The sequence below is a fragment of the Choloepus didactylus genome, chromosome 4, assembly GCF_015220235.1.
Source record: "Choloepus didactylus isolate mChoDid1 chromosome 4, mChoDid1.pri, whole genome shotgun sequence".
Lineage (NCBI taxonomy): Eukaryota > Metazoa > Chordata > Mammalia > Pilosa > Megalonychidae > Choloepus > Choloepus didactylus.
The window spans coordinates 43,559,379-43,584,945 of NC_051310.1; the positions used below are offsets into that span (position 1 = coordinate 43,559,379).

The window sequence follows — 25,567 nt, forward strand, 5'->3', positions numbered from 1 at the left end:
CTTTCATTTTCTGTTCTGTGGTCCTCGAGGAGGCTGAGTTGTTGTTCAGCTTCCTCTAATCTTGTATTATGAGTATCCAGAGTCTTTTTAATTTGGCCAACAGTTTATTTCCATAAGATCCTCTATTTTTTTATTTACTCTTACAATTTCTTCTTTATGCTCTTCTAGGGTCTTCTTTATGTCCTTTATATCCTGTGCCATGCTTTTCTTCATGTCCTTTATATCCTGAGCTATGCTCTTGTTGCCTGTCTGTAATTCTTTGATAAATTGTGCCAAGTACTGTGTGTCTTCTGATCTTTTGATTTGGGTGTTTTGGTTTGGGTTCTCCATATTGTCTGGTTTTATCATATGCTTTAAGAATTTCTGTTGTTTTTGGCCTCTTGGCATTTGCTTTACTTGATCCCTAATTTGACAGAACTGCAGCTTGGTGGCGTACACTTTCTCTAACTAACCAGCAGATGGCGTCTGTGAGTCACCTATTCCCCTCAAGTCAGTTCTCCCCAGCTTTGTGGTGTGTGGGGGTCTGATTCTTGTGGGGTCCAATTGGTGCACCAAGTTTGGGTGTGTTGTTGGTGCTGTCCGCCCTGAATGTGGGGCTTGTGTCTGGGTGGTTAGGCAGGCAGGGCAGCTTTAATAATCAAACCTACCAGGTGTTCCCGGAGATTTAAGGCTGTTGCAGGAGCCTAAGCCTTCATTACAGTCTTTCCACCAATTGTCTCTGCCACTGACCCACAAGTCCTTGGTATTCACGTAGGGTCCCTGGGATTTCCGAGCGGTTCCCCCTTCCCAGCTGTGCTCTTCCAGGACCTCTGCTGAGGGAGGTCCGCACCACATCACTAGTGCATGCCGGCCCGCCAGGGAAGCCCTGGGTTGCTGGGCCGTGCAGGGGCGCTCCCAGCCCACTTCAAAGATGGTTGAATGGGACGCGTTAACTTCCCCGTTTGCGCACAGCTCCGCCTTCCCAGCTCCGAGACAATCAGCCGTGGGTGTATTAAAGGCCACTGTCCACGGCTCATATTGTGGCTTGTGTGTAGTGCTCCAGGAAAGATTCCCCATCTCACTGGGTTTCTTGGCGCGGCTCTGGGCTGTGGGTCTGGCCCCGGGCAGGAGCGTCCCCCGCCTGCTGGGGAGATGGCTGCAAGGAGTGCAGGTTTTTTTCTCCTTTTGGCTCCCCTCTGCTCTTCTGGTCTCGAGACAATCAGCAGCGGGTGTGGGAAGGGGTATCCTCCACGCCAGACACCGAGGGTTAGCCCAGCCTGTTCCCGCCATGCTTCACTGCACGGCTCTCCCCATCATATCTGCAGCCACTCCCGGGCTTTTTTTTTTTTAAAGAACTAGTCTGTCTCCAAACACCAGCCCACCACTTCCACACACCGCAGCACAGCCGCAGGACTTTCAGCCAGCTCACTCACTCGTTTCAGAATGCAGGCTCCTGGTTTCACCAAATGCATGTTCCCTGTGGATTTAGCAGACCTTGGCCAGCTGGTGCATCGCTGGAAGTGTATTCTGGGTCACTTTCTGGTTTTTATCTAGTATTTTTCATGGAGGTGTTTTTTCGCCCTGTCTCACCTAGCCGCCATCTTAGGTTCTCCTCCGAAACTAAACTCTTAAGAGCTTCCTGGGGAAGGAAGCATATTCAGGAGTCTGCTAGGCAGTGATTGCCAACCTTTTCCTCATCTTGGAAAACAGAAAGTGGTATTTGGACAGCAAACTGGGGTAAAAAGACAAGGCTGCTGATGGCAGGAGTCATTTGGCCTTGGGACTCTGGTCACCTACTTAACCCTCTCTGGGTGTGATGGTTAGTTACCCAGTTGTTTGTCAAGCACTGGCCTGCTTTTTAATCTGAGGGTATTTTGAGATGGGATTTGCATCTATAATCAATTGATAGCATCTACCATCAACAAAGCAGTTTGCCCTTAGCAATGTGAGGACTGTCCTCATCTGGTAAACTGGAGGTGCTAAAAGCCAGAACAGGATTTCAGATGTCAGAAGAGGAATTCAGACTGAACTTCAGCATTGGCTCTTGCCAGAATCTCCAACTGGCCAGCTTTCCCTGGGGAATTCAGACTAAGGACTTGAGCATCATCTTTATTGGAGTTTCCAGCTTGCAGCCTGCCCTATGGAGTTGGGTCTTGCCAGCCCCCATGGTGCATGAGCCAATTCCTTATAATAAATCTAATATAGATAAATATATCCTGTTGGTTCTTTTTCTCTAGAGAACCCATCCTGTCTCAGTACTCTAGTTGGAAAGCTTTATACTGCAGAATAGAGGCCAATCCTGCTGCTCTATGATGGGAATGGAGATCAGGGTGTTTTCTCGTAGCTCTTTGAAGCTAACAGTATTCTGCCTAGTCTCTCCCAGCTGAAGTGCATCTTGCTTCAACCTATTTCCTAGGGGCTATAAAAGAAATAAGAAAGCAAAAATGCAATTTTGTGGGCTTTAGGCTCTATCAGGGAAAAAAGAGACTATTATTGGTGGGCATTTCCTGGGATGACTTACTTTTCCTACCAGGGCTACAACAGGGTAATCCGGATCTCTCTCCTATCCAAATGCTGGGAGATAGATGGATGTGTCACCTTTTCAGAAACTTTTTCCAACCTTCCAGAGCAAGTGAGCCCCCGTTCTATGTTTTTGTTAACACCCTGTACTTTTCCTTCACAGCACTTGTGACAGTTTGTAAAAAGTGAAATTAATTAAATTTAAAAATTAAAAAAACATATCTATATAGAAAGAGTGCATGTGTTTGATTGGTTGATTGATGTCTTATCTCCCCCACTAGATGGGAAGCTCCATAAAGGCAAGAACTTTGTCTGATTTGCTCACCTCTTATAACAACTAGCACAGTGCCTGAGACATATCAGGAGGGCAACAACTACTTGTTGAATGAATGAGTGTATGAGTGTCCTATGTCTGATCTGTTGCCTCAGTGAACAGATCAGGACCCAGCCTTGAAGACAGTGATTATATATAAAGTTCATGCACACCATACCCCCAGTGAGCAAAGTTCTAACTGAAATTACTATTGGCCACCTGTCCTTCAGGCAGGTGAAATGAACTGTTGCTTGAATAGTTTAATTCCTCTGGGTGCCATGCTAAGCCATGCTATTTGTTTAGATTGTATGTTCTGTCTTTTGAACTTTTTTTTTCCCTTAAGTGGAAGCACTCCTGAGAGGGATATCAAAATCAATTCTGAAACATTGTGTAAATTAGTTGATCCTGTCTTTTCTTTCAGGAGTAGCACTGAGAGAGAAGTCAAAAATTGAAAGATGACCATCATCCAGAAATAATCCTAGCCCCAAAGCAATGAATCACAACACTGCTCTGGACCATGGAAATCTAGAGTATGCCAGAAATGTGTGGAGAGAGAGCGACCCCTGGTGGTTGCTAGTTTGGAGGCAGGGGCTGCAGACTGGACTGGCTCAAACACAGAAGGAGCTCCAGGACAGACTTAGGGCATTCCTCAGGGTGTGGGATGCTCCTTCTGTTGGTAACCACTGACACATACCTGGGCAGCAAAGAGCTTAGCACCAAAGAAGGGCCATTTCCGGGCCACTGTCAGGTAGATACGGATGCACTCAGGAAGGGAGCAGCCTTGCAACGCTGCCCACTTTGTTGTCAGCATATCTGCCAGGTGCCTGATTTGGATGGATGGAGAGAAATGGTGCCAATGAAGTGCCAACATGTTTTCATTGCAGCTCTGAAGCCTGCTCCAACTTTGTAGCCCATGCCTCCCCATAGGGACACTCTCCAAGAACCTGCAGCCTACCTCAGCTGGTCAGGGGGAACCCCGTGTCTGTAGCGTCTTGGGTAGAACTTGTCTAGGACCTGCTGGAGGAGATGCTGAGCCTTGGCTGGGGGTGTGCCCTCAGGGCCTGGCAGGTTAGGCCTCTCCAAATCCCCATATTCTACCTGTGGTAGAAGCACAAGGGAAGACCAGTTCAAGAATCTGGAGTTGTTGGATGGGGAGAGGAGGACTCTTAGAAAGGTGAAATAAATCATTACTTCATTATGTTATTGATGGGATATGAATGGATATGAAAAACACCTGTGAACACACCCTTTCTCTCATTTCATAGACACTGGATTAACAACCATAGGGTGCAAGAATATTAGAGACTGTCTATATCAACTCTCATTTTGCAGCTAAGTTTAAGTGCTTTATCCAAAGCCACACAGCTCATTAGTGACAAACAAGGGAAAAGAATGTGGGAATTCTGGTTTCCAATCCAAAAAACATACAAATGTGGGAATTCTGGTTTCCAATCCAAAAAACACAGGACTGAAGATGCTACAGATCCTAGAGTATAACAGTGTCCCAGGTGTGGCCTTTGGAGTCGGACATCTGGTTCAAATCCAAGCTCTACCATTTATCATCATTGTGACCTAATCAAGTTACTTAAATTCTCTAAGCTTCAATTCCCCATTATTTAGTGTAATAATAAAACACATAAAGTGCTTGGCACAGCACCCTCTATAAAGTATTCAATAAATGTTTACTGCTACAGAGATCAATTATTATTTCCCCTCCTACTCTGGCAATGTAGGTCCATATTCTTTCTTATCGGAACCTTGAAGGTGTCCCAAAGGTCTCTGGCAAGACAGTCTTCCACAGGCAATAGGGAGAAGAGTCAAAGTCTAAATGTGTGTTCCTCTTCCTAATTCTAATTTAAAATGTTTGAGTTTCCAAATTTTATCACATACCTTATCTCATTTGATACTTAGAACAACCCTGTGGGAGCAGGCAGGGAAGTATTTTTGTTTTCAGTATACAGAGCAGGAAACTAAAATATAGGTAAGTGAAGTGACTTGCTCAAGATCTCATGGCTAGAAGATAGCCAGGACTCAAAACCAAGTCTCTGGATTCCAAGGCTACATTTAGCCTGTACCCACATTAAGGAGCTCTGCTGGGTAGTGAGTCTGCATCTCTCCAAAGCCAGGGACAGTTGGGCCACCTTCTCCTCGGGCACCATAAGATCTGCAGAATCCTCTGTGTTTTAGGCTGTATGGTACATTCCACCATGGTTCCAAAGATGGCGCTCTGACACTCCTGATTCCTGAAGAGAACCTCACCTGGGCCATCAGGGCAGCCATCTCAAGAGCCAGTTCCTTGTTGACAGGAAACCTCCCTGCTACTATCTCTCCACTAGTCTGAGAGGCAAGCAGCAGCCGCTCTCGCTCTGTCTCCCCTTTGACTTGACTCCGAAAGTACAGCCTATAAGGAAGAGAATGAGAAAAGGCCAGAACTTAGCTGAGATCCCAAACAGGGATGAGGTTTTCTCTGGATCTGTTTACCTGGATTTCAAAAAAAGAAACTACTGAATACCATTTGTGAACCTGTCTTCTACTGCTTCTAGAAAAATTTAACTAAGTATGACACAGCAGATACAGGGCCATGCATATTTCACACCAACCAGTAGCATGTGGTTTACTCTGAAAATACAATTAGACTTACTGCATTAGGTGAAAAGAATCTGGTACCTAGAATCATGACTTACTTATTAGGGAACTGGATGAATTAAAATTCTAGGAGACTAATGGAAATTATTTGCCTGAAGACATAACTGGGATGAGGTTTTTACTCAAATTGATAGAAAGTCAGGATAGCTACCTCTGTATTTCCTGGAATTGTTATAGGAGCTATTTATTCTTTAGCCTTAAATATTTGGTATCCATTCAAAATTTCACTCTCTTAAAGCAACCAATGAGGTTGATCTGTTTTCATGGGCAGTGTGTGTGCATGGATGCATGCAGTACAAGGGAAGGCTGACCGAGGGCCAGAGCTGCCCAGTGTCTCAGAGGATCAGGAGCAGAGCCAGCCTGGGCCTGCAGCTAAGAACCACCAAGCAATCTTGTGTCTATGGGCCCCTCTGCCTATCCGGGGCAGGCCATCCAGTTGGGGAGGGAATGAACTGGCACCCCACATCTGGCACCACCCACGAGCAGTCCTCAGGACCTGTTCTTGTACATCAGCTTCACGATGCGTGTGCCACCCTCAGATTTCCTAGGGTGCAGCTCCTTCAGGGCTTGTTCCCACTTGGAGATGGCATCGCAAATCTTAAGGAGGCAAAAGAGGAAAGTCAGAAAAGCTCCTGATGAAGAGAAGCAGGTTTAGCCAGTGCGGGACTCAGGAAGAGATGAGCTGAGCTGAGTGACTGTCCTCCCCAGGACAGCCACAGGAGGATGACCTGTGGAGCCTCATGCTCCCAGGCCCAGAGGTACCTGCAATTCCCCCACAGACGGGGAGGTAGAGGATGCCCTCGTGTGGGCAGCAAAGCAAGGAATGCTGCCTCCAGTAGCCTTAACACCTGAGAGGAACTCCCCTGAGGATAGCAGGCCCCAGTCAGAAACATGGCCTCCTATTACTGGCTCCATTTCCATTCTACTGAGGCCATTCTCCTCTTCAACAAATATACCCAGAGACCTACTATGTAACAAAGCCTTATGGGGGTGGGAAATTTAAGAAGGTGGATAGCAAAGTTTTTCCAGGCAATGGTAAAACACTATAGAAGTCTTTATCCTGTTACCATAAAGAAAGAAGACATTAGAGCTGGAATCCCCTCATTAAGTACTACAGCACACTGTCCTACAAACACATATCCCCTGTGGCACTAACCCCAGACCACAATATAAGATAGGTCTTTCTTAAATCCCATTCAAGGACCTTTACTTACAGAGGCACCATAAGGATCTACCTCCTTAAAATGTGCTTGGACCTATACACATAACACAGGCCCTTGCAGTCAGGGGAAAAGTGAGGCACGGTGTACAATGCAACGTCTAGTGAGTCTAGGCATGTCGACGTCCACCTGATTGTGCATACGTAATTGGCAGGAGACTCAGTCAGGACTACTGCTAGCTGAGAAGCAGCTTTTCTACTGCGTGACTTACTGGATGCTGGCTGCACAGCCACTCAAGGGAGGCAGGGGTGTGGAGATCTTGTCTCCAGAGATGTGGGCACACACAGCTTTTCTTTGCCTGCACGGGTCCATTTTAGGATGGCACAGAATTGCCGACCCTTTCCTTTCCAATCACACATCTGTGTCTATGTGACCTGTAGGAGCACCCAGGGCTCAGCACCAAACAGGCTGCTGAACAGTCAAGCACCCGCCAGATGGGTTTTTCCCCCCACCACCAATATACCGGAGGTGGCTCAGGAGGGGGTCACCTTGACACTCCCCTGCAGGCAGTGTTCCAGGTCCCTGCCAGAAGGATCATCTGTGAAGAGGGAAAATCCATTGTGGGATGACTTTCTCATGCCTGTCTCCTGGTTCAGCCGCTGGAGGAACTCATCAACCGTTGAGGAGCCATCAAAACCAACCACCTGAAGAAGAAGAGGTTTTCTGTCCCAGAGTGTACTTCTGGAGATGAACTCACTGGGGCAGTGGATGGGTCTGAGTATAGAACATGGAAGGGGTGGATTGAAAAGATAAGGGTGAATGCAAGAGGCCAAAGAAACCTGGTTTCTGTATTTATATGTGTTTAAGGTATGTGAATCTGCCCCTTGTAAACTGGAATCAGATAAGTTCTGTTTCTCCTTTACATGAATCATTTGGATGCCTGTGGTCATGCCACTTTCTTGGTCAGTGTCTCAGCTTCCCTGTTCATGCAATGGATTCAAAAGATCTACCTCCAGGGCCCCAAAGAGTGAAGCGCTTTTGTGATTCAAGCTCCTTTCTTCCTACCACATTAGCAGCAACTCCACCCCCCAAATTCTAGGCCTATCCCCATACCCAGTTTGGTTTACCTATTAAAAATCTGCCCAGCCTAAAAAGGCTTAGCACCCACCTGGCCCGAAGCTATTCTCTATGGGATGGTGATATAGGAAGACTCAGGACAGGGAGCACACCCAGCCTCCTGACCTGATAAGTTCCATTGGCAAAGTGCACGGGGATGCTGAAGGGCAAGGAATGGTGGAAGGGGTTACGCAGCAAGATGGACACCACTTCCATGCGTGATGGCCTGGCTTCCCGCTCCCCAGTCTGCAGAGTCCGCTCTACTGCCCGCTGACAATAGGTAGCATACTGGCCAGTCTCATTTCTGGAAGATACAGGAGACATAAGAGGAGAATACTAGGGACTCCACCCATCCCTGCTACCTTAGTACCCTGGGTCCCCTACCCAGATCTAGCCAGGACCAAATATGCAGCCTGGGACAGGCTGTGAAAAAAGCCCCAAAGACTCTGAGGATGTTAATTTGTTCACTCAGGGCCTATATACTACAGGTTTGCTGGCATAGATAAAATTTCTTTCAGGCAGCAGAGAATGAAAATTTGAGGGCAATATGGTTTCATGTGACAGCCCCCATAAAACATCCATGGATGTACAGTTTGGTGTACAGAGAAGCCCAAGCATGGCCAGATCTCCACAACCCACTTGTGTACACATGATGGTTGTGGTCTCCATGCACAACCCAGCAAATTTCAGAGGCTACGGGCAATCTGAAGGTTTTTCTATTTGGTCTGTCCCCATATCCCTCTTAATCATGCCACAATTGGTAGTGCTAGAATGGCAGAGGAATTGATGTTCACTCACCTGGGATCTGCGTGGCGTTGGAGCTGCTGTTTGACGTACCAGAGGAAGTGATGCTGAGGCAGGAAGAGCGGGGCACATAGAGCCAGGAGCTGCCAGCACTGCCATGGGGGATAGGCACCCTGGATAAGTGTGGTTCTGCAGCCCACCTGCTCTCTCTGACTGCTTTCCGTCTACCCTAACCAGAGCCCCCAATCATCTGTGGGTCCCAGGGATGGCCAACTTGGTCAGCCTTTGCTCAAAATGGCAACCACAGAATCTGATTGTGCATAGGGACCAGAGAAGGCACCTGGGCTGAAGCAGGTTTGAGCACAGAGGCTGCCCACTGGCCAGCTCAACTCTTAGAAATAAGAAAGGCTCTGAAGATACCTGCCCAGTCACTTCCTTCCACCTCCCCCAACCCCCTGGGCAGCCCTTGCCAAGGGCTCCTGTCACTGATCCGTCCCCATGGATGCCCACCTGCACGAGTGAGTACTTCTGGGGTGGACGGAAGCTGGTCTGCTTCATGAGCTGGCAGTAGATCTCACTCTGCAGCTCAGGGTGAACCAGGCAGACCTGCAGTGCTGTCTGGGCCAAGGACACATGGTAGTCCACTGAGGTGGCTTCCAAAGGCACGTTGATGAAGAGCTGGCAGGACTGGGAGGGAAGGGACGGTGGGCACAGTAAAACCAAATGCCCTCAATTATCACCCGCTCCATGACAGGGGAATGGTGTCTCCAACTCCAAAGGGGAAGTGAACAGGCTGAGCCATTCGCCCAGGCCTCAAGGGAGGCTCAAGTTCACTTGTCACTGCTTGTGAGTGTCAATGCTTGCTGGGAAGGGGGTATTTTGGGATAGAATCTTTTCTTCTTTAAAATGTTTCCATTGCATAAGCAAGACATGTCCATTTAAAAAAATAGAAAATTCAGATAGGCAAAAAGAGCATTCTAAAATAGGTGGGATGCTCTCAGATCCAGATGCAATATAAACCTGGCCTTTCCCGTTGTTTACTACAGGCGGAAGGGAGCTCCTCAAGGGAGAGCTTTCATTGGAGCTTCCCAGGACTCATGAATAAAGACCCAGAGTTTCCTCCTTCCCAGAAGCTCTCCTCCTGGCAGAGGACTACGTGCCTGCAGCGGGGATCCTGGGGGACTTGCCTTTCCTTCCTCTTCACATCCCTCTGTGGGCCCCCTCCTAATTGCATGGGTCACCTCCCCTGAGTATTAACACCATGTGGGCTCCACCTGCCGGTGGGGCTGCGGTCCGCACCCACTTTACCTTGAAGAGCTTCAGGGCCTCCGTCTGCAGGGCCTCTGAGGGCAAGGTGGTGAGGGAGGTGTACAGCCCATCTTTGCTATAGCACAGCATGGGGTGCCTCCAGAGTGGGGAATCTGCCCAGAGCACAGCACCAGAGAGCAGCAGCAATTACCAGTGGGGCGGGAACTCACCTCCCAGCTCCACTTTAATTTATAGGGAAGACGGTGGTTTAACTGTCTAGACACATGGGATGTGCAGGGCTTACCATCCTCAGGGTGTGGAGTATGCAGTTAGCACACTCACAAAATGACTATGCAGGAAAGTGGCTGCCACTTTGTGGGACTGCAAGAGGGGTATGTGTGGAAGACCGTGGGCATCTGAAGTGCAAGAGTATGTGTGCTGGGGATGCCTCTTCCCTGCAGTGTCAGGTCTGGATGGAGGAGACTGAACAAGCCTCAGGAGTAGTAAAGAGATGTGTGTGGTGTGTGCTGTTAGTTCCTCAGTGCCCTGAGTATCAGTAGCAAAATAAAGGCCCCCAAATACTCCAGGTTTAGGTTAGCCTGATCCTGATTTAGGCTTCATTTATTAATTAACAAATTCTAACTATAGATTAACCAGCTACCTTCTTTTTCAACCCTCTTCCTAGCCAGCAAAGCTACAGGTTGAACAGAGTAACCCATTTACCTAGGTCACTGGAAAATCTGCTTCCCAGAGAAACTCCCCCCAATACAAAGCACAGTCACTTCAATATCTTGACCAGAGACAAAGGAACCCTGGAGCTTGGAACAGGAATTCCCCTCTGTGGCATAGAAATTTAAAAAGCTTCAAGGTACAATAATGCTTTCTTTGGGTTCTTAACCAACCATCGCCCAGGCACCACCCTCCAACCCCAGCATTGATGGCCACCTTTGCCTTACCTGGGTCTCCCTCACCATCCATCAGTTTTCCAATAAGCTGCTCATAGGCAGTGCCCACCTTGGCACTGCTTCCACCTGTAGCCACCGTGAGGTGGTAAAGCCACGTATCCTAGAAAGGGATGGAGAACCAACTGGTGGAGATGGGGTGGGAGGAGTGGCATTAGCTCCCAGGAGGTTCCATGAAGGAGCTCAGCCCATGGTAGGGTTCAGGTAGCTTGGCTTCCTCTTAAGAGGAAAGACTTGGGATGAGGTGAACATGAACCTAAGTTTCCAACCTTGTGGTCCTATCTTATGACCCTAATCAAGAGATGTTGATCACAGGAAGTGAATACAATGTACGGGAGTATCTCATTCAGAGAATACTGGTTGCCAAAGTATCCAAGAAGGAAATAAACTTGAATTCTGGGAAGCTCAGGGGTAAGAGAGAAGATTGGAATCACAGGTCTAAGCTTTGCCATGGCCCAGCCCCCTCCCTTACCTTTTCATGCTTGGTGCCAATGAGGAGGTAGGTGGGGCTGTGCTCAGGGGGACAGATCACCAGGGTGCAGTGGGAAGAAAGCAATCTCCTGGTTCCTCCAGCCTCATAGTCCTCATCTGAGTCACAGGATCTATCTACTTCCTCTATGCGTGCATCCTGCACAGGCACGCAGCCCAGGGGTCGCTGTGGACAAGAGCCTTCAATGAGTGAGAAAGCCAGGGCTGTGGGGGGGCTTCTCTGAACCTGGATGCTCTGTAAGGCTAGGAATGATGGAAGTGGAAAGGAGGACAGGGTGGAGAAGGGGAGATTGCAGCATCCCAGCTGCATGCATATGGGTCATGCACCCTGGAGGGATCCAGCCAGCTGGCATTTGCATTTGTTGGAGGGTTAGGTGGGGTCAAATGTAAAGCTGGGGGCTTCCATCGGGACACAGGGTTGGGGGAAACGGTAGAGTGGGTGCTGTTGGAAGCCTTCATCAAACCCAAGGAAGTACCTTGTCCTCATGGCTCCGATAGTAGTAGAAGGTTTTTCCAATGAGAGCACACCAGACCAGCTTGGAGTGGCCATGCTTTACCTGTAGGACAAACATGAACTAGCATTATTAGAACCAGATGACCCCAAGCATAAATCCAGGACTAGCAAAGAGAAGCCACAGGGAGATAGATTTCAAAATCTGTGGTCAAACTGGGGTCTTTAGTGGAAATGCTGCTCGGACTCTGCTAAAGGAAACCACCCTTTCACAGAGAGGATGCTGTGTTGTATCATGTGACATCCATCCATCCTTAGGCTGCTCCATGACCTATGACCTGCCATTAAATGATCAACCATGACTCTCAGACCAGAAGAGTGGGAGCTGTTTCAAGGCAGATCCCTGGGCTACCACTCAGTGTGGCCAAGGCTAGAGATGAGATTCCTGTAGGGTGGGTGGCCCAGACCACGGTCCCCTCCTTCCCCCTCCAGGTTCTCCTGTGAGCCTCTCTGGCTCTTGGTTCTCCATGGTTTCTGAATGAGGGCCAGTTCCTGTGGAGGAGAGTGTGTGTGTACCATCAAGGGAGGTCGCACAGAGGGGCATCAGAACCGGGGCTTGAGCAGGAGTGAGGGTGAGGTGAGGGGGTGTCCCAAAGCCCACCAATTAGAATTATCCCAGGCTGTTCTCTTCCTATAACACTTTCTAATTACCAAAAAGTAATTAATAAGCACTAATTGTTCAGAATATAAATATTTACGTTTTTCTTTAATTTGGGGTCACCCTGATAATCTTGGGGATGGCAGAAGGTGGGTGGGACATTTAGATATACTTTTCTCATGGGCTTTGCAAAATATCATTTGAAAGGATGTGTGGTTTCTGGTGGAGAGAGCAAGGGCTAGCATTATGCGTCAAAATGCTGGAGAGATTTCTTGTGGTGATGGTAGCACAACATTGTGAATGCAATCAACAGCATAAAATACATATCTGAATATGATTAAAAGGGGAAATGTTAGATTGGATATATAGTAACAATAAAAATTTTTAAGAATCCATGGAACTACACTACACAGTGAACTCTAAGTTAAATCATGGACTTTAATTAATAGTACAATTATAAAAATGTCCTATCATCAATTGTAACAAATGTTCCACAACAATGCGGGGTGTTGGTAGTGGGGTAGTATATGGAGATCCTGTGTTTTATGCATGATTGTTCTATAAACCTACAATTTCTCTAATAAAAGAAAACATAAATATTTCAACAAGAACAACAAAAATCCACAAATGAGGGAAAAAAAAACAACTTCTGTTGGGTGTTTTCAGATGAGGCTCACAGATATTTTGTATTTTTGCCCTATTTTCTCTATATATTAATTTTTATAATTTTAAAAAAGTATTTAAAAGGAGACATTCTACTTTAAAGAGCTTACCAGGAACCAACCTTTTAGGAATGATTCTTTTGTGAAGTTATATGGCCAAATATAGTGTTTAAAATAATTTTGTGAGTTTCAAAGTCCTAATTAACACTGTAACTGATATTTACTTACTGTAAAATTAGTCTATAATAAGCATTTTTATATAAATGTATATAAATGATATATTCAGGATGATAAATCAATAAACATACTTTCTAGACGAAACAAGAAAAAGATTAACCAGGCCCATCAGATTTCCCCGCTCAGGAGTGTCAACTAGGAAACACAGAAGAACCTGGCAGCTGGCAGAGGCCAGAGCTGTAAGGACGCTGTGAGGTCAGGGCCATGGAAATGGAAGCTCTTGGGCAAGTGTCAGTCATAAGGGAACAGAAACTGTGCACAGGCAGAGCAGAGTGACCTACACAGACTGAACGGAGAAGCAGAGAAACCCTGAGCACTAAAACAAGCTAAAACAAGCTAAACAAGCTGCTCAGCTCCTGAGGCCTTTCGGGTCTAGTTCATACACATCCTTGTTAGTTTCCCTTTTCTTAGGGGTAACAAGTGCTTCTCTGCTCCTGACAACTGGAAGAGCCCTTACTAAAACATGTCTTTAGGGCAGGTCCCTCAGCACCCTGGACACTGAGACACTGAGACTTTGAATGGCCATCACTACGGTCACCTAGGTCTCTGCTTCCCACTATTAAAACTGAAGCTTTTGTGGGATACAAGGGGGAGTGGGGGCAACCCCTAATGACCTCAAAATAGGCACAAGACACTCCTTTCCCTCTTCTGTCTTGAGAACAGCCCTGATCCCTATTTCCAGGAAATCATGCACCATCACTTTGCGTGGTCAGACCATGTTTGTGTGCCAACCGCTGGGAGGAAGTTCCTGGAGAAAGGAGCTGTCAATGAGGAGGGAACCCATTGACTGCCCCTGGCACTCCCACTCCTGGCTCCCCTGACACTTGGGAGGCCTGCATTCCTCCCTCACCAGCTCCACCCCGTACCTTAGTCAGCCAGCCCTTCACAGTGGGCTTGGAGCCACCCTGAGACAGGGCTGGAGGCCCAGTGGCTTGGACCTTCAGCAGGCTCTGGAGAACTCGGATCCACTCCTCCAGCAGGCTGGGTGAATCAGCCATCAGGTAGTAGGTTTTCTTCTCCGAGATGAGCTGTGGGGGAGTGAGGGATTGGGGACCAGGAGCGGGGACACAGGAGAATGGAATAACAGAATCCTGGCTCTGAGGGTACACATTTCTAAACCCACTTCTTACCCTGTTATTCTTTCCCTACTTCTCCATCTCTCATAGTCTGCCTCTCATCTTCCTTTCATGTACTCACAACTTAGGGTCATGACCAAATGTTGATACACTGTCTTTCATCCATGCTCATTTTGCCCCATCTTTGTCTTAAATTTTAGCTGTATCAAAATCCAGCACCTCTTCTGTCTAAAATACTAACTGTTGGGAGCCTGCTTACCTGGAATGTCTGTGCACCCTCCCCCTGGACAAGTTGGCAACGAGAGTTCAATTCCACTTGACCTTGAGGTTTCCGGATGACATCATTCTGTAAAGAAAGGAGTGGGGAGGAAACAGGTTGGAGTGTGGAGCCTTCTCAGAGCAGCATCACTGACCATCACATCTTCTTCCAGGTCACAGGCAAATGGGAAAGTAATTCTCAAGCTTTCTGGGCTAGATAGGATGGGTAACTTGTTCTGGATTCCGTTTCTAGCTAAATGGATCACTGATTAAGGACATCGGTCCTTCTGATCCAAGGCTTCAAAAAGGAGAGACTGAGCCTTTAAAACGTGGTCAGAAGCCACCAGGTTATTACTGAACTATAAAGCCTTTAAATTGTTTCCATTGCATTCTTCATACCAAGCATGATAAATAAGTGCACATATGTCACAGTTACTTTTCCAGTTCCCACTGCAGACATTACTAATCAATCACAAAATGCTTTCTCACCAAGCCAAGATACAGCTTCTCAGTCCTTCTTAACATGGTATTCTAGGCAGCCACTACCAATCAATGGGAGTTGCTATGAGACAAGGCCTTTTGCCTCCTTTAAAACATTCAAATTGGCTGTCCAGAGAGGTCCGGTCAAACTAGTCCCCAGTGTCCAAAGTTCCCTAATTCCAAACAGCAACTTCTGTGGTAGAAGGAGGTGGAGGTGGCAATGGGCTTACCTGTTAGGACAACCCACGTGGTGTAAGAATAGCCTGAGAATAGCTCTCTTACAGGACCAGGCATAAGAAGAAATTGGCTTCTGAAGGAAGAAGGAATTGCCAAGCCAACTGACCAAGGAAATGCCTTTTACCTAAGCTGTGGCTGGGCTGAGCTGTAATAATTTCCTTGGTGCCTTATTTTATCGTGAGAGCCGGTGGCCAGCCTCTGGCTGGTGTCCCCACGTGGGGCTCAATGCTTTGGGTGACCCACCTGCCAGACCTTAGCCTCTCCAGCCTCAGGCCACACTTCCACTCCTCCAGCCCCTCTCCCACAATTCTGAGTCTGGGGCAGTGTCCTTTTAACTATACAGTCCTAGGGGAGGAGGGTCTCACCGGGGACTTGTAGTACATAATCTGTCCCTGTCTCAGGACAAACCAGCGTCTCTTCCATGTCTTCACCCGGCTCCCCATTTTCAGCAGGTAGCCCGACTTCTCCAGTGACTCCTATAGGAGTGGAAGGGTGTGGGGGAGAAGAGGTGTGGACAGAAAGGAGATCATTTGGAGCGCCTGAATATTACACAGGCCAAAATTGTCCAGTTGAGTCCCTGCTTTGTCACCAATTTTAAAAAAAAAATTATTGAGCACCTACTATGTGTATTTTTAGGGCACCATGTCCTGCTAAGGATTTAGAGAGGACCAAAGCAAGGGATATCCTGCTGTGCACGGACCCTCATCCTGAGCAGGGAAGACAACCTCTCACCATGGGAAGATGGCAGATTAGGGGCTGCAGAAGGGAAAGACTGGCCAGGGAAAAGAGACCTGACTGGCCTTCATAGGAGAGGTCAGCCTCAGACAAGCTGAGGGGAGGAAGGCCATCCCAGGCAGCACACAGGGAGAGGGGAAGGCCGGTTTGGGGGACAACAGGTGCATCAGCCAGGCTGGGACAGAGGGTTCGTGGGACGGGGGAGATGAAGACGGAGGGCAGCACAGTGGTGTAGAGCAAAGGCATGGGCATTATGTCTGAATTTACTGCTGGCTCTGCCATGTAGAAGCACATCCATGGGCCTCAGATTTCTCATCTGTAGAATGGATTAATAACTCCTTCGAGGACTGGGAGGGCAAATGAGCCAAGGCATGAAAATCACCTGGCACAGCACCTGGCACAGGGTAAGAGCTCAATAAATGTTAACTCTCATTAGCATCCCAGGGTTGGTTTTGTATAAAATGAGGTAAGGTGTGTAAAACCCCTCGTGTGGCCTGGTGGGCCATGGTGGGCTCACAGCAACTGGCTGCTCCTGGTATGTAGAGGAGCTCACCAGGCTCCCTCTCCTTCCTCATGGAGTCCGCGTGTGCCTGACTCCATGATGACATGATGTCCCTGCCCAGTCTCCATGGCCTCACCTCAATGGCAGCACCTGGACCCCACCCTCCTTTCACCAACCCTGGGGTTGCCACGTCTATTGGAGGTCTGCTCCCACCCTGACTCGGCCTTCATCAGGACCGTGCTCCCAGCTCACCCTGCCTAGGCCCAGCCCGTCGGTGGAATAGGATGAGGTTCGCTGCAGTTTGTGCTCCGGCTCTGAGTAGTCACTGTCCAGAGAGCAGGCATCCGGGGGGATGGCATAGTCACTCTCGGAGCTCAGCGAGGACATGGAGACGCCTGGCCATGGGAGAGGAGTCAAGGCCCTGTGTCCCACACCTCCCCCAATTCTCACATCCCAGGGGCACCCAACCCAGGATCTCTAAGTCTGGGGCTGAGGGAAGAGCATCTGGAGAGAGAGCAAGCAAGGGCCCAGATGTACAATGGCTCAGGGAGGAGGTGCCCCTTGTTGCTCCTGCTCCCCTCCTCTGTACCTCTCTTGATGGCTCGGGGGCTGCCCAGTCCACTGGTCTTCCGGGACTCCGAGCAGGGAACTGAAGTTCGGAAACTTGCCTGAGAGCTGCAATCATCGTCCGACCCAGAGGACTCGTCCACAAAGGGCACGTTGCTGATCTGCATGGCTCTCTGCAAAACAGATGCCCTCCCCTCCTGCAGTTCCTGCTCCTAACAGACAAGTGCTCCAAAGGGCTATGGACCCTGGAAGGCCCTTCCTGGCCTTACTCCTGCGACCTCACCGCGATGCTTCTCCTTGGGCCTCCCACACCCACCCACCATCTTCTGTTGTCTCCCAAGGTGCTGCCCTATCCAGGCCAAACACCTGGCTGCTATGACTCTCACTCTCTGCCACTAGGGAGCCAGAAAGTCATGCCATAGGCCAAGTGTGGGAGCGGCTTTCAAAATGTGTGTGGGCATCAGCAAAAATTTAAAAAGACTACCAAGGTTGGTGAGAGTATGGGGGAAAGGAGACTCTCTAGTATGATAAAGCCTTTTTAGAAGGTAATTTGGGCAGTACCTATCAACATTTAAAACATTCATTTGCCCAGAAATTCCACCTGTAGGAGGCTATCCTACAGAAATATGTATAACTGCACAAAGACCTATTTTCCCAATGATGTTTATCACATTAATTTTAGAGAAAAAGAGGGGTTTGACCTCAGTCAAGATTACGGCAGTTGTGATGCATCAATACCAAAGAGTACTGAACAGCAGTCTAAAGGAGAGGAGGAGCTGCACGTGGAGGTATGGAAGGGTGCCCTTGGTGTGCATGGAGTGGGGGGAGATGAATCTGTAAATGCACCAATGATTTGGGGGTCTTGCAGCACACACACCAAACCATTAATTGATACCTGCCTCCCAGAGGAAATGGGAATTAGGGAAGAGCAATGTGTGGAAATTTCACTTTTGGCTTTTTATTCTTCTATAATTTTCTTTTTAACAAAGTATTGCTGTTACAATTTCAAAAACCAAGAAGAAAAAGAGAAACAAAAAGATATATGAAAACATCATGCTGCAGGGCTCACTCCAATCAAGATGGCACAGTAAGATGCTTCAGGGCTCCATCCTCCCAAGAAGCTCTGAACAACCAGCAAGAACTGGCAGAAACATCTTTCTCAATGCTCCAGAACAATTACAGGGCTGCAGTAATGGGGTGAGTGCCAAAGAAAAAAAAGGCTACTTAAAAGCAGTAAGATCTCAGGGTGCTCTGGCTGGCTCCTCCCACATCCCTTCACTGGCTCAGTGCAGAGCTGGCCCAAGCTCCCAGTGCAGATCCCTGGTTCCTGGGAGCATAGATGTCTGGCACAGTTTGTCTAGTGGTGGCCTAAGGGACGCACTGTCCCAGAATTTGCCCTGCATGTAGAAGGCAGTTAACCGAAGTCTCCTACAGAACACTGTGGGAAAGCAGTCAAGTGGCTAACTGGAGCAAGGGATTGCTGGCTGTAGGACATACATCATAGTGCCCAAGACCATGAGGAAATTGTTTCATAAGGAAGGAAGGACATTCATATCATGTATAATAAGGTGGGGGGGGGGGCAGTTCCCAGGGCCAGATGCACATGCCCAAGAAAAGATGACTGCGCAGAAAGAATCAGGGAGGCCCTGACAATTTGGCCTGGAAAAGGTATTTTCTTTCTTCTCTTTTTTTGGTTAGTTCCTGGTACTAAAGGAAAGCTCTGTCAAAACACTAGCTGGATACAAACTTAAGAAACAAATGCCTCATAGTCTAAATTCCAGTGAAAACCCAATAAAATACCAAAATGTCCAAGTTCCAACAAAACATACAAAGAAACAGGACATGATGGCTTAGGCAGAGAATAAGATTAAAGCATTACAAACCATCTATGAGGAGAAACAGACCTGGGATACACCAAACAAAGACTTAAGAAATGATCTGAAATATGCCCAAAAAGCTAAAGGAAAACATGGACAAAGAACTAAAGGAAATCAGCAAAACAACAGATGAACACAAAGAGAATATCAATAGAGAGATGGAAATTATGAAAAACCAAAGATGAATGAAGACCATAGTAGCAAAAATAAAAAATTCCCTAGAGAGGCATGCTGGCTGAAACGGCTATAACATTCATAATAAACTGAAAAATACATATTCCTAGGTGAAGAGTTTATCTTTGTGGACTGGCATTTTATTTTCTCACTCAGAGTTAGCCTCTGTTGGAGACTGGATCATGACCTCCACAGAAGGCATGTTCAGGTTCCAACCCTGGTCCTGTGGGTATGAACCTATTTGTAAATGTGACCATTGAAGATGCTATCAGTTACGGTGTGTCCAAACTGAGTAAAGGTGGGCCTTGATCCAATATGGCTGAAGTCTTTAAAAGCAATGGAGATTGGACACAAAAAGACGCCAAGGGGAGCAACCAGAGCAGGAAGTCAACAGAACGTGGAAGAGAAAGAAGAGGCTGCCATGTGTATTGCTATGTGACAGAAAAGCCAAAGACCAAGATCACAGGCAGCCAGCCCCACAATGCCACAGTCTTCAGAAAGAAAGCACTGTCTTGCTGATGCCTTGATTTTGGACTTCTCCTAGCCTCAAAACCATGAGCCAATAAACTTCTGTTATTAAGCCAAAAAAAAAAAAAAAAAAAAAAAAATTCCCTAGAGAGGTCCAACAGCAGATTGGAGGTGGCAGAAGAAAAAATCATTGAACTTAAAGAATATCATTGAAATCATCCAGTCTGAGGAACAGAAAAAAGAAAGAATGAAGAAAAGTGAACAGAGCCTGAGGAACCTCTGGGACATTATCAAGCTTACCAATATACACATTATGGGAGTCCCAGAAGAAGAGAAAGGACAGAGAAAATATTCAAAGAAATAAAGGCTGAAAACTTCCCAAATTTAATGAAACGTATAAATATACACATCCAAGATGCTCAATGAACTCCAAACAATATAACCCCAATAGATCCATACCATGATGTATTATAATGAAACAGCTGAATACCAAAGATAAAGAGAGAATTCTGAAAGCCACAAGAGAGAAGTGACATGTCACATACAAAGGAGTCTCAATAAGACTAAATGCCAGTTTCTCATCAGAAACCATGGAGGCAACATGGCAGTGAGATGATATATTTAAAGTGCTGAAAGTAAAAAACTGCCACCCAAGAATTCTATATCTGGCAAAACACTCATTCAAAAATGAGAGATTACGACACTCCCATATAAACAAAAACTATGGGACTTTGTCACCACCAGATCAGCTACACAAGAGATGCTAAAGAGAGTTCTGCAGGTTGAAAGGAAAGGACACTAGACAGTAGATCAAAACCATGTGAAGAAATAAGGATCTCCATTTAGAGTAATGACATGGTAAATATAATGCCAGTAATATTGTATTTTTGGTTTTTAACTCCACTTTTTACTTCCTACAGGATCTAAAAAGCAAATGCATTAAATAGAATGAAAAAAAAAAACAGTGGTTTGGGGCTCATAAGGTATAAGCATGCAATTTGTGACAAGAATTACACATAAAGGTGGGGAAACAGAGGGGTATAGAAACATAATTTTTGTATACATATTATTGGAGTTAATTTAGTACCAAAGCATATGAGATTATTATAGATTTAGGATGTTAAATTTAAACTCCATGGTAACTACAAAGAAAATATAGAGTCTGCAAGCTTGGAGAGACAGAAAGTTGAGTACTGGTTGCCAGGGAAGAGACAGGAGGAATGGGGAATTAGTGCAAAATGGGCACAGAGCTTCTGTTTGGGGAGATGGGAAAGTTTAAGTAATAGAAGGTGGTTAGGGCACCAAAACATTGTGAATGTGATTAATTCCACTGAACGGTATACTATGGAGTGGTTGAGATGGGAAAGTTTACGTTGTATTTATGTTCCCACAATTACAAAAAAAAAAAAAAAATAGGCAACTCAAGAGACAATGACAATTAAATGCAATACATGATCCTGGACAAGATCTAACAAGGAAGGAGATAAGGCTGTAAAGGACATCATTGGGACATATGAAAGACATGGAATATAGACTGTAAACTCTGTATCAATGTTAAATTTCTTTAACTTAACAATTCGGGTAGATATATAAGTGAATATTCTTGTTCTTAGGAAACATACATGACAACATTAAGTGTTCAAGAAGCATGATGTATACAACCTACACTCAAGTGTTCAGAAAATGGATGGATGGATGGATGAAGGGAAAGGAAGGGGAGGGGAGGGAGAGGAGAGAAAGGAAAAGGAAAGAAGGGATGGAGGGAGGATATGGCAAATGTGGCAAAATGTTAAAATTGGTGCATCTGGCTGTCTGGGGGATAGGGGTATGCTGGAGTTCTCTGCTTGAGGTTTGTATTATTTTCATATGTGCCTTGTAATTTTGAAAGTATTTCAAAATAAAAAATTTTTAAAAACTTATGTTGGAGAGAACCTAAGATGGCGGCTAGGTGAGACAGGGCAAAAAAAACACCTCTGTGAAAAATACTAGATAAAAACCAGAAAGTGACCCAGAACACCAGTTCCAGAGTAGCATCAGCCAGACAAGGTCTGCTAAATCTACAGGGACCATGCATTTGGTGAGACCAGAGTCTGCATTCTGAAACAAGTGAGTGAGTCGGCTGAAAGTCCCTCGGCCATGCTGCGGTGTGGGAAACGGTGGGCTGGCGTTTGGAGACGGACTAGTTCTTTAAAAAAAAAAAAAAAAAGCCCGGGAGTGGCTGCAGATACGACGGGGAGAGCTGCTCAGTGAAGCATGGCAGGAGCGGGCTGCGCTAACGCTTCGGTGTCTGGCGTGGAGGATACCCCTTCCCACACCCGCTGCTGACTGTCTCAGGCCCAGGGGAGCAAAGGGAAGCCAAAGGGAGAAAGGACTGCATGACTTGCAGAGATCTCCCCGGCGGGTGGGGGACACTCCTGCCCGGGGCCGGGCCCGCAGCCCAGAGTCATGCCGGGAAGCCCAGTGTGACAGGGAGCCTTTCCCACAGCACCGTGCACATGCCACAGTGTCAGCCGTGGACAGTGGCCCTTAATACACCCACGGCTGACTGTCCCGGAGCTGGGAGGGTGGTGCTGTGCGGAAAGGGGAAGTTAATGCATCCCATTCAACCATCTTTGAAGCAGGCTGGGAACGCCCCTGCACAGCTCGGCGTCCCAGGGCTTCCCTGGAGGCCGGCGCACACTTGTGACGTGGCACGACCCTCCCTCAGCAGAGGTCCTGGAAGAGCACAGCAGGGAAAGGGGAACCACTCGGAAATCCCAGGGAACCTACGCCAATACCAAGAACTTGTGGGTCAGCGGCAGAGAACAGCCTTAAATCTCTGGAACACCTGGGAAGTTTGATTATTAAACCTGCCCTTCCTCCCTAACTGCTCAGACACACACCCCTCATTCAGGGCGGACAGCACCGACAACACACCCAAATTAAGTGCACCAACTGGACCCCAAAAGAATCAGATCCCCACACACCACAAAGTTGGGGAGAACTGACTTGAGGGGAATAAGTGACTCACGGACACCACCTGCTGGTTAGTTAGAGAAAGTGTATGTCACCAAGCTGCAATTCTAACAAATTAAAGATCAAGTAAAGCAAATGCCAAGAGGCCAAAAACAACAGAAAATCTTAAAGCATATGATAAAACCAGACGACATAGAGAACCCAAACCCAAACACTCAAATCAAAAGATCCGAAGACACACAGTTCCTGGCAGAATTAATCAAAGAACTACAGACAGGCAATGAGAGCATGGCAAGGGATATAAAAGACTTGAAGAAGAGCATAGCACAGAATATAAAAGACATAAAGAAGACCCTAGAAGAGCATAAAGATGATATTGCAAGAGTAAATAAAAAATAGAAGATCTTATGGAAATTAAAGAAACTGTAGGCCAAATTAAAAAGACTCTAGATACTCATAATACAAGATTAGAGGAAGTTGAACAACAACCCAGCCTCCTTGAGGAACACAGAACAGAAAACGAAAGAACAAAAGAAAGAACGGGGAAAAAAATCGAAAAAATCAAAATGGATCTCAGGGATACGATAGATAAAATAAAACGTCCAAATTTAAGACTCATTGGTATCCCAGAAGGGGAAGAGAAGGGTAAAGGTCTAGAAAGAGTATTAAAAGAAATTGGGGAAAACTTCCCAAACCTTCGACACAATATAAATACACAAAGCATAAATGCCCAGAGAACTGCAAATAGAATAAATCCAAATAAATTCACTCCGAGACATATTCTGATCAGACTGTCGGATGCTGAGGAGAGGGAGCAGGTTCTGGAAGCAGCGGGAGAGGAGAGGTTCACCACATACAAGGGAGACAGCATGGGACTGAGTGGTGACTGCTCAGCGGCCACCGTGGAGGCGAGGGGGCAGTGGCATGACATATTTGGAATTCTGAGAGAGAAAAATTTCCAGCCAGGAATACTTTATCCAGCAAAACTCTCCTTCAAATTTGAGGGAGAGCTTAAATTTTTCACAAACAGATGCTGAGAGATTTTGCTAGTAAAAGACCTGCCCTGCTTCAGATGCTAGGGGGAGCCCTACCGACAGGGAAGCAAAGAAAGGAGAGAGAGATATAGAGAATTTTAACAGACACATATAGAATATTGCATCCCAGGTCACCGGGACACACATTCTTCTCTAGTGATCACAGATCTCTCTCCAGAATGGACCGTACGCTGGGACATAAAAACAAGCCTCAATAAATTAAAAAAAAACAAAAAATGAATTTGTTCAAAGCACATTCTCTGACCACAATGGAATACAAATAGAAGTCGATAACCACCAGAGACTTGGAGAATTCACAAACACCTGGAGGATAAAAATGAGGGGGAGATAAAAACATTCCCAGATAATCAAAAGCTGAGGGACTTCATCACCAGTAATCAGTCCTATAAGAAAAGCTAAAGGGAGTTGAGCAGGCTGAAAGGAAGGGACACTAAAACAATCGACTGAAACTACATGAAGAAATAAAGATTTCCAGTAAAGATCACATAGTAAATATAAATACCAATACTACTGTATTTTTGATTTGTAACTCTACTCTTTACTTCCTACAGGATCTAAAATAAACTATAATAATAATTTAAAAAAACGTTGCAACAAACTATTATATGTTTTTTTGTTTCAAAACGTGTAAGATGTGAATGGAAGCATATGTATATGTTTGAACATATAAAAAAAATTCTGGAAGGAGATCCACTGCCCTCTGGGACATGGGAAGTGGGGCAAACATGAGGAAAGAAGGGGAGCAGGGATGCAGCAGGCATAGGTTTAACCTTTAACTTTTACTTTGTCCACATTCATATTGATTCAAATTTTTGTCAATGTGTAATTTCTATAATAAAAAACTAATAAAGTAAAATGATCAAATTAAAGTGAATATGTGTGGGCTGAGCTAGAGCAGGGTCATGTGGGTGCAGAAGCCTGACCCTGAAGCCCCACTCCAGTCATTGCATGTGGAGACAGGGAGATCTCTCCCGGTGTGGATAGCCCCTCTTTGGGCAGCAGCTCCTTACCCCTTTCAGGGCTGTGTAGACAGGCACAGTGACATTCTTATAGATAAGTCCAGAGAAGGGCCCAGGGGATGCAAGGGCAGGAGGGCTGGAGGCTGAAGGAGAGAAAAGAAGGCTGAGATAAGGGCGTGGGGTTGGCAGGGAACTGAGCACAGTGAGGAGATCCATGCAGTCAGGGTTCCCTAGAAGAGCACCCCAGGAGAGCAGACGGGGTACCCCGTCTCAGGAGAGCAGTCAAGGTTTTCTTCATCTTCTCTCCTTCCCTTTGGGGACCAGGATCCCAATGCAGGAAAGGACCCGTTGCAATGGAATCCCAAAGCCTTGCCCTTTAACCATTTTATCTCCATAAGGCTTGCAATGTGTCCTGCTGGGATGAGTTAAAAATCATGCAACTATGGGGCTCTCACATTTCACATTCTATGGCTGGCCAGTGACTGGAGAGCCAGGGGGGATGGGAGTGACACCTTCGGGGGCTCCTCCCACGCAAGCCCTTGCACTACAGAAGGCCGGCCTGGGAAGGAGGGAAGGTGCGGGGGTGGGGAGCTGGGCTTGAGGACCGCCTCAAAGGCCCCTTTCAGCTCTGCAATTGGCTACAATCCCTTCTCACACCTGGCAGGTGAGGAACTGAATATGCATGACTTCCTTCCCAAGCCAGCCCTTGCTGCCTAATTTCACCCGAACTTCACCTGTTGGGAGAGGGAAGTGGGTGCCACATGACCCTGGGCCTGGGTGTTGCTCCCAGTCTCCTCCCCCCATGCCCACCCAGCCCATCTTCACCCTCACTCAGCGCTCACCGCAGCAGGAGACATTACTTCTGGGAGATGCATCCGAGAGTTGCATGCCCGATGTGGCCACAGCATAAATACGGCTCTCCTGGAATGAGAGGTTCCAGGGGGGTCAGGGGCTCAGTCAAGGTCCAGGACTGTGCTCACCCCTCACCCTCCTGGGGCGCAGAGGATAAAGCCTGGCTTAGGAGTTGGTCAGACCTGGG

General features: G+C 46.9%; 1 protein-coding gene across 3 annotated transcripts in view; it reads right to left on the reverse strand.

Moving 5' to 3' along the window:
* Positions 1–25,567, reverse strand: part of PLEKHH1 (pleckstrin homology, MyTH4 and FERM domain containing H1) — an 80,421-nt gene that overhangs the window by 5,539 nt on the left and 49,315 nt on the right. For 2 of the 3 annotated variants that reach the window (XM_037832467.1, XM_037832470.1), the window contains 19 exons: positions 25,371–25,449; positions 24,580–24,671; positions 17,063–17,213; positions 16,726–16,868; positions 15,602–15,712; positions 14,521–14,607; positions 14,052–14,213; positions 11,654–11,734; positions 11,161–11,343; positions 10,683–10,791; positions 9,787–9,899; positions 8,989–9,165; positions 8,533–8,630; positions 7,861–8,038; positions 7,167–7,322; positions 5,955–6,055; positions 5,072–5,213; positions 3,768–3,910; positions 3,507–3,636 (listed from right to left, as the gene is read on the reverse strand). In XM_037832467.1, coding sequence (XP_037688395.1) covers positions 3,507–3,636; positions 3,768–3,910; positions 5,072–5,213; positions 5,955–6,055; positions 7,167–7,322; positions 7,861–8,038; positions 8,533–8,630; positions 8,989–9,165; positions 9,787–9,899; positions 10,683–10,791; positions 11,161–11,343; positions 11,654–11,734; positions 14,052–14,213; positions 14,521–14,607; positions 15,602–15,712; positions 16,726–16,868; positions 17,063–17,213; positions 24,580–24,671; positions 25,371–25,449 — 2,436 coding nt within the window. The remainder of the gene's footprint in view (positions 1–3,506; positions 3,637–3,767; positions 3,911–5,071; positions 5,214–5,954; positions 6,056–7,166; positions 7,323–7,860; positions 8,039–8,532; positions 8,631–8,988; positions 9,166–9,786; positions 9,900–10,682; positions 10,792–11,160; positions 11,344–11,653; positions 11,735–14,051; positions 14,214–14,520; positions 14,608–15,601; positions 15,713–16,725; positions 16,869–17,062; positions 17,214–24,579; positions 24,672–25,370; positions 25,450–25,567) is intronic. The other variant, XM_037832469.1, reaches the window with a different exon arrangement.